At 38.1% G+C, this 11,027-nt stretch overlaps 1 protein-coding gene across 1 annotated transcript; it reads left to right on the top strand.

Annotated features, from left to right (window-relative positions):
* Positions 1–2,396: 2,396 nt before the first annotated feature.
* LOC104442808 (toll/interleukin-1 receptor-like protein) lies at positions 2,397–4,182 on the top strand. The gene is made up of 4 exons (XM_018871985.2): positions 2,397–2,669; positions 3,056–3,174; positions 3,385–3,871; positions 3,974–4,182. Exons 1-4 carry the CDS (start codon positions 2,605–2,607, stop codon positions 4,083–4,085), a joined length of 783 nt encoding a protein of 260 aa, XP_018727530.2. The 5' UTR covers positions 2,397–2,604; the 3' UTR covers positions 4,086–4,182.
* The last annotated feature ends 6,845 nt before the right edge of the window (positions 4,183–11,027 follow it).

Below are 11,027 nucleotides of genomic sequence, written 5' to 3'. Positions count from 1 at the left end.
TATTTGTTATTTTGATAGCACTCTAGTTGTCATAGTAAATGAGTGTTCCACCATTATGATGGAATCTTGTGTCTTCTAATAGCCATAGTAATTTTAATAGCATAATGGCTAGACGACAATATTTCGCTTTCATACTAGATCGAGTGATAAGAGTTTGTTTCTTATTACACTTTAAGATAAGTGAGTTACCTAGAAAGAAGCAGTAGCCTATAGTGAAGTGACGATCAAGAGGGTCACTAGATCTGTCAACATCAAAATTAGTTGTCAACTCTAAGGTAATGTGAACAAAAAGTGAAGGCCATGAAATAAGGTACCCTTGATGTAATGAAGAATTGGAAAAATTGACGCAAAGTGAGCGTACATGACGTGATCATGAACTGACTCACAGTGTGAATTGCATAGGCGATGTAGAAATAGGAAGACATACAAGAATGCCAACCTTCTAGCAATAAATTGAAGGATTTGGTAGAGGGGTCTCATATTTGTCATCAAATTTGGCATTAGTCTTAGTGAGAGTTGAAGCAATTTTGTTACTAGTGAGTCTTGCTCGACAATAACTAGAGGAATTTGAAGCAACCTCCAAGCCTAGAAGATAGCTAAGTTATCAAAAATCTTTCATTTTAAATTGTTGATTGAGATATTGTTGTAGTTTTGTAATGCTGGTATGATTATCGTCAATTTTGACCATGTCATCCACATATAATAGTAGCAGAATATACCCACGAGATATATATGGAACAAATAGAGCATGGCCATTGGGATTGGATAAAAAGCAAAGACATTTCTTGGTTGAGCTAAACTTAGAATGTAATGTAGGATGAGCTTGTTTCAATCTACATAATATTTGAAGTAAGTGATACACTTTACTAAATATCAGTATCTCCACGAGTAGACTCCATATAAATTTCCTCAGTAATATTGCCATTGAGATATGGATTTTTAACATCCATCTAGAATAGAGACCAACCCTTGATAGAGGTGACACCGAGAAGACTTTGAACATAAGTAAGATTTGCAATAGGAGCACTGTCAATTCCATTCTTTTGAGTAAAACCTTCTAATACTAATTATGCTTTATAGTGTTCAACAGTACCATGTACCATTGTTTTAATCTTATACACCTATATAGAACCAAAAGTAGACTTTTCAAGAGGTAAATCAACCAAATCTATGTGATTTGTCTAAAGCTTGCAATTTATCTAAGATAGCTTGCTGCCAAAGATGATTAATACTAGTTTCTCTAAATGTATGAGGCTCATGAAAAGAAACAACGGTAGAGTAACAATGGAAATTACATAGTCAAATAAAAGGTTGACTTACACAGGTGGAACGGGGAATAGGAGAAGGGGGAATGACCAAGGGTGGAAAATCAATCGATAGTGCAATGGATTTATCGAAGTGGTACCACTACTTCATCATGATTAAGAGAAGACAACTCCAAATAAGAAGATTCCAAAAATAGAGCGAAGTCTATCGGTCTTTAGGGAATAAATCCATTGAAGGATTAGTAATGGGGGGAATACTAGGAGAGGATTCAAAAGGATGGAGTGATGATAACATTTTATATTCCCAAAAGGTAATATGAAAAGACTTGTGAAAAATATTAGTGATAGGATTCTAACCTTTGTACCTTTTGTGTCTAAGCCTAGACATGGGGGAAATTGTTAAAATATGTATATATTAAATCATTTATTCATCTAACTGCTTAAATTTTAGAACAAATGATATTAGAAAAGTTTACATCTTCAATAAGAGAAAGCATGGAACGAAGATATACTTAGATGCCAAAGAATAAAAGAAGTAAGGAGCAAAGAAGAAAATAAATGACTCCGCAATTTGTTCTACCACTAGCCCTTCTGTCGGTGTATGCTTAGAGTTTCCTTCAGATAAAAACAAGATCATCAAGTTTAGTCCTCGCTACAGAGAAATATTATTAGCTAGCGATGAAAAAAAAAACTTCAATCTTGAAAGAAGACGAACTCAAAGTATAGTCAACTTTATAACGTCCTTGGAATTTCTGGGTAAACAAAAACGACTTGAATCTTGTTCAAGTCATGAATAAGAGAAAACATTTAAAGAAGACATACTAAGGTCCGAAAAGAGAAAAGACAAGTCACGAAGAAAGAAGAAAATGAATTCCCTGGCGATTGTTCTACCACTAGCTCATCTCTCCGTGTGCGCTTACAGATTCCTGCAAAAGAAGAAAAGCATGGCCCCTCAGAACTATGATGTGTTCTTGAGCTTCAGAGGTGGAGACACTCGAACTGGCTTCACCGATTTCCTCTACAACAGCCTGGTAGCTGCTGGGGTTCACGTGTTCAGGGATGATGATGCACTCCCAGTTGGCAAGCAGATCGGCCCGGAGATTCTCTGGGCCATTAGGAGTTGTAGGATCGCAATTCCCATCATCTCCGAACAGTATGCGCAGAGTAAATGGTGCCTCCGTGAGCTCACGGAGATAATGGATTGCCACAGACATCATGGCAAATCAGTCTTCCCTATATTCTATAAGGTGGATGTTGTTGATGTGGGTCGCCAACGAGGTAATTTTCAAGAGGCTCTGTGTAAACATGAGATGCAGTTCAGCACAAAAGAAGTGCTAGAATGGCGGAAGCGCTGACTTCTGTAGCGAGGATTAAAGGATGGATATCAGAAACCGTTGCTAATGGGTACGTACGTACGCACTTAATTGTTTAGGAATCTACGAATATATATCTGTCACAAATCTCAATCCAAACCCTTGTTCTCTTGGATGGGAGTGACCAGAATCACAGAGTCAGGGGAAGGAAGTAGTCAAACGCCTAACTTTGATTGTCTTATGTTAAAGCATCATATATCACATATCGCTTATTTACAGGGTATTTTTATTTTTTTTATTATTATATACAAGTGGTTTCCTCCACTTATAAGTTAGGCTTCTGAGTTCGGAATCCTAACGTGATATTTAAGTCAGATTCTGACTTTATTTTGCATGTGCAAACTTGTTCATCAAATTTCACATGTCATTTATAATCTGATTTCCTCGTGAAATGGAGCTTGTCTATGAGGTCTGCAGGCATGAAGGAGAGCTAGTGAATATGGTGGTCGCAAAGGTCTCGAGTGAATTGAAGACGACGTGGATCGAACGACTCCCCATGTTTCCTATATTGATGTCTAATGATTACGCAAAATCAGGTATCTCCCAATTCCATTTGAGCCAAGCGCCAACCATTAGTAAATATTCTGTGCCCATCAAGTGAGAGCTTTGGCCTTCCCACATAGTGAAGGCATGTAAGGTTCACGTGTTTTATGACTTAGGCCGATTTCGTGCATTTAAAAGTGGTCTTCTGAAATTTTCGACTTCATCTTATCATCATCACTTTGGTTTGTCTTGCTGGATCACAGTCCATCGTTGCCTTTTGGAGAAGAAAAGAAGAGAGAGTAAATGGCAAGTGTTTTTGGCCTTTCGGGGCCCTGATACTCGATTTGGCTTTGCCGCTTACCTCTACATCAGCCTTGTGACAGCAGGAATCAGAGTTTTTAATGATAATGATCCGTACCTCATAGGTAAAGATGTTGCTCATGAGATTCGCAATGCCATTGATCACTGCGAGATATCCATTCCAATTATCTCTGAAAATTATGCCTCCTCTCCTTGGTGCCTTAACGAGCTAGCTCAAATGGTTGAATCCAAGAGAATAAAGGGGCAAGAGATATTGCCCATTTTCTATAAAGTAAGCACCTCACATGTGCGAAACTTATCTCATTTTTTTGGAGAGTGCATGCTTCGACATAAGAAATTGGTTGACACAAATACTTACGAGCGGTGGGAGCAAGCTCTTAGGGAGGTTGGGTCCTCCAAAGGATGGGCGACAGAGAAAATCGCCAATGGGTACCTTTCATCATTTCCACCCAGATTTTAATTTGATCCTATTACTGAAAACTTCTTGTTATACTCCTAAGAGCTTACTTCAAGTTCATTTGCAATTGGCAGGCATGAAGGGCTACTTGTAAAACGAGTCGTTAAGGAGGTTTCAAGGTTGTTGAACAATCCCCGAACACGTGATCCCCCCATCCCCATCCCCAAACACATCTCCCGTATGTGATTCCTATTTTACAAGAGGGTTTTCCTCAGTGATTAAATGTGTCCTCGCTTATTTTTCGTCATTTGTATTAATTTTCTAAAGATTGTTGAGAATTCTTTTGGAGCTAAAGAAATATGTTACCTCACGCTATGTTGCCTAATCTATGTAATAAACATGCCGTTTGTGGGTTCAGATGTGACGCGATTAAAGAATGACTCATGTTCGGATCTGATAAGTCTAGTTTGTTACAGAAAGAGAGGGGCTGTGAAAAGAAACAGGAATGAGGGCATGGAGACCAAGAGAACGGAAGGAGGAGAGAAAAATATCCAAAAAAATAAGATGGTCCAGTCACCTTAACTAAAGGAAAGTCCTAAATTCTATTGTATGGATACAAATTCAATCATAAATGTTTTAATTTGATTGAATCATAAACCTTTTGATAATTTGTTAATGTAGTCATTCTAGGTAATTTTGACCGGCAATCATTGATGTGAATGTTGACCTTCTTAAGACACAGCTAGCACTGATGTGAAATTTTTTTTTTTTGAATTTTTATAATTTTTTGATGTTTTCTTTTGTCTTTTTTTTTTTTTTTTTTCTTTCTTCCTCCACTGATCACTAGGCCTCGATCAAGGTTTGCCCTCACTCTTGCCCAAGGCTAATGAGGGTCGACTTTGCTGGCCTTGGGCGAGGCTAACCCTTGTTTGTGGCCAGTCGATAGCCATGGCGATTAACATAGGAAAAAACAAGAAAAAGAGAAACCATAGAAAAAGAAAAGAAGAAAAAGAAAAAGTCACTAAAAATTCAATAAAGCATCGATGTTAGTGTAGACTAGCGTCCACGTCAACAATTGCTAGTCAAAATTAGACGGAAAGACTATATTGACAAATTGTCCAAAAGTTTAAGACTTAATTGTCCAAATTGAATGGTTTTGGATTCAAATAATATTCATATAATAGGTTTAGGATTTTGTTGGTAATTATCCTTCTTAATTAGTTGTCCAAAAGTGCAATAAAGGATTTGCTATGGAGTTGAAGTAAAATGTAATCTCCCGAAATACATATTGCCTTGTAATCAATTCTAGTACATCTTCCCTACTATAATTAGTGGAAACGTGGGCTTGTTCCCACATAAAACAAGATGAGAAAATGAAAATGGGTAAACAATTGCAATTTGCATTACAATAGCTTGAAAATTACTTCAATGGGCTGGATCACAGGAAGAGGTATCTCCTTTTTAGCATCTTCCTCTTTCTTAAAACTAATATTTGATACCTAGCAAGAAAGGAGGGAAATTCTTGGATCGAAAGCAGGAACTTCAAGCGCTTCTGCAGTGTTCTACAAATCATGGTTTGAAAAGGGGATGGGCCATCCAGCTGTCCACCTTGGTTGTGCAGAAAATTCTACCGTGTTGTCGGATAAATAATTCAAAAAGGATGTCAAAGACAAGATAAGACCGATTATGAAACTTCGTTTTCATTCATCCGCTTCATGGAAGATGGTTAAATTCCTATACATATATATAAGATAAGACCCTTGGAGATTCTACATTTCAGGGTCACGCGTTGATGAGCAACTTTAGTTATCATGAATGCTCCCGGTCAGTGCATTGAGATGTGATTGTTAATTTTTAACCTTTTTATCTTACTTATCAGACAGAAGAAGCTGAAAGCTCAGTGTTTGTGGAATTTTAAAGTTGCTGGTAATTTTCAATCTCATTGGAAAAAAAAAAAAGTAAAATATGACCAGCAATTTGCTTGCCCAATAATCAACACTATTACGAATATATCAATAATCTAACCAAATAAAAAATGATCATCTCCTTTTAAATTTTATCATTATCATATGCAAATTATCAAACCTTAAATTTTATTATTGTTGCACGGGAAAGTCCTCCTTTTGATGATTCCAGCAAAATAATGACCAAAAAAGTAATACAACACTTAAATAAACCTCAAAGCAGGCAATACAAAAATTATCCCATGTGACGTAAATTACTTCGATATTTCCTTGGTTGACTTGTTCAACGTTAGAAAAGCTAAAGTTGTTGTACGAAGTTGTATAACACTCTTATGGAGGTGTCTCTAAGCTTTCCATTTCCTTCATTTAATTATTTTTTTATTGAATTTCCATTTACTTCATATAATTTATCTTTTTCTTATCCTTGTTGGGCTCCACCATCGGAAAAGTTCTTTGTCACCACATAGAGAAGTATGTGGTGACAAACTTTCGCCTAATTTTAAACTTGGTAAATTGGTGCGGAAATTTCAAGACCACAGAGAAGTAGTATGTTAGTTTTTGATTGTTTGTGGAATTTACTGTCATCTGCCGATCGCATGGATGACATAGACGTGTTTCTTCACTTGCCAAAATCAACATACATCTGTTCCTATACATTTATTGAATGCTAAACATGAACATATTATGGTGCTTTCAGGAAGAGCAAGTACCCAGTTTCACTTGGAATTCTCTGCTTATTAAATATCCCTGAAAAGCAAGTTGAATGATATTTTATTTCTTGCTAATCACTCTTCTAATTAAAAGCATTCCTAAATTTGTTATTTTATTTCTCACATAGTCAAGCCCACCGGCGTTTCTGATATATTGACATATTTTATTTCCTTGATCTAATTTCTTTTCAATGAACAAGCTCTATGTGGATTTAGATCTTCTTCATTCAGGGCTATATAATAGCCGAATGTCCGGGGAAATAATAACATAATGCCGGCTATCCCACGTAGCATAATCGGAACTAACATTGACATTTTTTATAATATTTTATTATTTTATTATTTTTTCTTTTCTTTACTTTGTTTTACTAAGGGCCCAGATGCCCTCGACAGTCCAGGTTCAAAGCCACAACGCCCTCGCTTGATTTGGGGATCATGGCCTCACCAAACTCAGTGAGGGTGGCGACACCCTCACTGGATCTAGGCTAGGTGAGGGCACTATGCCTTGTTAGCCTTGGGCGAGAGGCCATGCCCAATTGCTTGGCCAGCAAGGGTGTTGCGGCCCTCACAAGGGTTGATTGGTTCTGGGGTGAATTGACTCTCACCTTGGAATTGGATCATAATGGTCGATTATTAGTTTGTGGAATTGAAAATCAGCCTACTTGATCTTGGATTTGGTTCCTAGGTGGGTCCACAAACTAGCGTGATTCCACCAGCTTGGTCTGATTCCCAGGTGGGTCCACAAACCAACATAATTATTTTTCTTCCTATAGCCTGCGAGACTGTAAGTTTACTTATGACTGCAAGTATTAGCAAAATCTCTTTATCTGGATCGGACCCAAAAAAATTACATGTCATATGTGTAAAAGAGTTTGCAGGTATCTAGACATATTAATCATGATGAATATCATCAACCGGTGAGGTGCAAACTATAGTGTGAAGAATCCGTTGCTCTAAGATAAATTACATGTTTATGCCTCTTAAAATTCCTTATTTTGAGGAATTTCGTTCTCTGCAACTAAATAGAGTCGGAACAGAGAAATTCTCTCCACAAAGTACCGAGGGGTTTAATCAAGCTGAATCCAAATCTCACAGGCAAAAAGACATCGCGGCTGCAAAGACGTTTTTTTGTTTGAAGGAAAATTATATTTATTGCTCAAAATGATACATGACAAGTATACAAACTTCCGTAAAGCAAATCGAAGCACTGCAAAGCTCAAAATTTTACTAAACAAAGCCAAATCCAGAAAATAAGGAGGATCATTAGAGCTCCAATAAGTTTAATCACATACTCATTCTATAATAACAATTTTGTCGAGCAAAATAGTTTGCGGTAGATCACTAGATCTTGCGTCATCATTAGTGATTAGCACATACTGAAAACTAGTAAAACATCCCACTCCACGGCAAATCGTACTCCTGAGGAAGACTAACATCAGACTTCTAGCTTTCCGCATCGCTGTCTCTCTTCTTTTGAAATGTCTCCGAAATTTTATGAATTGTTTGCGATATAGGATGTGAAATGGGCGTGGATTAGATTCACGCATAATGTGTCAACCCACATAAACACGCTTGGGAATCTTGGTGAAAAAAGTCAACATGTTAGTGGTATCAACGACACACATTGACATATTGATGTTTGACATTTCGATGTACATATAGAAACTTTTACAAACATATATTGGAAAACCTGTTTTAAAAAATTGTCAAACATGTCATGTTATAGGATTAAAAACATGTCGCCTACGAAAGCAAAATTGACACGATTATATGTAGCATCAAACTACTATGTCATGAACATAAGAATTGTCAATACTTCTAATGAGTGCAAATGCTACATGCTAAAATATTTTACTAAAAACTATCTTCACAAGATGCTATAGAATCAATTAATAGAGCTTGTCTAATTTGTCGGTAAAATTGTCCAAAAGTCCTAAACTTATTGTACGGGAATTAATTCAATCCAAAACCTTTCAATGGTGCCAATTAGTCCTAAACCTTTTAACAATTTATTGTCATAAACCTTTCAATTGTGTCAATTTAGTATTAAATCTTTTGATGATTTGTTAAGTCAGTCCTAAACGTTTTAACGATTTGCCAATTTAGTTTTTCCAGCCAACTTTGGCTGAAAATAGCTAACATGGCGGTCTAATAAGCTCTAGCCGTCTTATGTGGCACAATTAACACTAACTAGGACAATTTTTTACATTGTTTGTAAATTTTCTGAAGTTTTCTATTTTCTTTCCTTTTTTTTTTCCTTTCTCCATTGGTCACCGGACCTCGCCAATGGTTGGCAAGGTCAACCCTCGCCGATTATTGACACCTAATTTTTGGCGACCTATTTAGTTATTCATTGCATAAAAAAAAAAAAACTAGAAGCATTTTTCATTTAATAGCATTAAGCCCACAATGTGATATTTTAATTGGCCTGGCATTGAATGGGTCTTTTTTTTTTTTTTTTTTTAGGTCGGTAAAAAGGAACCTTCATTCAGGAGACAGTAAAATTACAGCAGTTCAACGCATCAGTACTTAACAGATCAAACAAAGCAGGAGAGGGGGAGTTGACCCAGTTAGATGGAAGAAGATTTTGGGCATGGGCTTTTGCGGCCCAGTCAGCAACAGCGTTGGTTTCTCTTCTGCAGTGGTTGATGCATAGGGTTGGGAAGAGACGGAGCAGAGCCATAGCTTCAGCGAAAAGAGCTCTGTGCTCCCATGGTGTGCGATCTGGTTCATGAATCGCTTCAACCACAGCGAGACAGTCGGATTCCAGAAGGAGGTCCTGTCGATTCCTTCCTGTAGTGATGAGGTATCGTAGGGCAAAGATGAGAGCATGGTTTTCGGCTTGCAGGGGCGAAACAGAGAGGGTTCGTTGAACTCTGCCATCGATCAGATTGCCTGAGGAGTCGCGGCAAATACAAGAGACAGCACCTTCATCCATGACCGTAGGGAATGAGGCGTCAATATTTATTTTAACCACACCAGGATTCGGAGGGCACCATCTCAAATCCAAAGGGGGACGGCGAAGAATAGGCTTTCTTGCCAATCTAGAACTGGGTTGAGAAGAAGCTTCACCGAACCCACTGGTGAGTGATTTGTTGATCTGGTTTGGGATTTCTTGCTGGTTGTGCAGAGAAGCTGGCTTCTTTTGATTTTGTTGCAGCAAGGCCTGATGGCAGCAATAATAAGAGCGGGCATGGGCCAGAGCAGCAACTACAATGTGATATGGGTTCGGGGGTTTCCGGCGGAAGACAAAATCGTTCCTGGCCTTCCAGATGTGCCACAGAACATATGTTATTTGCGCAGCAACTTGTAAATCCCTCTCCTATTCGAATATATGCAGTAGCCAGGCATCAAATCTGTGTTGCTGAGTGTGTTGAACAGTACATGGTAGTTGTGCATGAGTCCATACTTTCGTTGTCCATGGGCAATGTAGGAACAGATGTTCAGTAGTTTCAGGGGTTGGGCAACAGTCTCTACAGAGCTTACAAACAGGATCTTCTATAATATGACGATAGTAGAGATTTCCAGCAGTGGCTAGAGCATTTTGGCATAATGACCATAAAAAGATACGCAGTTTGGGAGTAACTGGTACCTGCTAAATAGTAGTCCAAAGGCGTTTAAGGGGTTGAAAGGATGGGGAAGGCCGATGATGAAGGACTCTGTTTTCTGCTGATATGATATGGTTATATCCATTTTTAACAGTGTACACTTCATTTAATCGTCCTGTCCAAATCAGTCTATCTTCTGTATAGTGCGGTCTGATCTGAATTTTGAGAATTTCAGCAATTATATGCTCATCAAAACTACTAGAAAGCAGAGGAATATTCCATGTCTGATGTTCTGGACAGATGAAGTCCGCTACCATAGTAGGTTCATTCCTAGGTGCTGGGCCCCCAATAATGTCTGTTGACAGCCATCTATCCTCCCTGATGTTAATGTTCTGCCCATTGCCTACTGACCATTGTAGATTAGGTGTTATAGAATCTCGGCCTAGCAAAAGACTTTGCCATCCCCAAGAGGGCCGAGCACCTCTATCCGCATGTCCAAAGTCTTTGAAGGGGAAATACAACCCTTTAAAGATCTTACTCCATAGAGAGGTAGGTTGTTGAAATAGATGCCAAGCCTGTTTAGCCAACAAAGCTTTGTTAAAAGCGATAAGATCCCTGAAACCAAGATCACCCGAGTCTTTTTGAACTTTGAGAGATTCCCAATTCTGCCAATGAATACCTGACTTGTTGCCTTGAGATTGCCACCAAAAGCTAGCCACCCTTTGTTCTATAGACTTGCACAGTGATATAGGTATTTTAAAAATCGACATTGCATACTGTGGAATAGCTTGCACTACTGCTTTAATCAAGATTTCCTTACCACCCTTTGAAAATAACTTTTCCTTCTAGCCATCGAGTTTAGAGTTAACTTTTGCCAAAATCCAGGAAAACAATTCTTTTTTTGATTTCCCCCAGTCTGATGGGATGCTGAGGTATTTGCCAGTCTTTTTCATCACGGGAACTCGA

The sequence above is a fragment of the Eucalyptus grandis genome, chromosome 4 (genome assembly GCF_016545825.1).
Source record: "Eucalyptus grandis isolate ANBG69807.140 chromosome 4, ASM1654582v1, whole genome shotgun sequence".
NCBI classification, from domain to species: domain Eukaryota; kingdom Viridiplantae; phylum Streptophyta; class Magnoliopsida; order Myrtales; family Myrtaceae; genus Eucalyptus; species Eucalyptus grandis.
Note: the sequence above shows the minus strand (reverse complement) of the source record. Positions and strands in the feature narration are given on the sequence as shown.

Bases quoted from the DNA above. Each gene is read 5' to 3' on its own strand.
- LOC104442808 (XM_018871985.2), top strand. From the start codon at position 2,605: ATGGCGGAAGCGCTGACTTCTGTAGCGAGGATTAAAGGATGGATATCA. The intron at 2,670-3,055 runs GTACGTACGTAC...TGAGGTCTGCAG, and splicing joins TCAGAAACCGTTGCTAATGG to GCATGAAGGAGAGCTAGTGA. The intron at 3,175-3,384 runs GTATCTCCCAAT...GCTGGATCACAG, and splicing joins TAATGATTACGCAAAATCAG to TCCATCGTTGCCTTTTGGAG.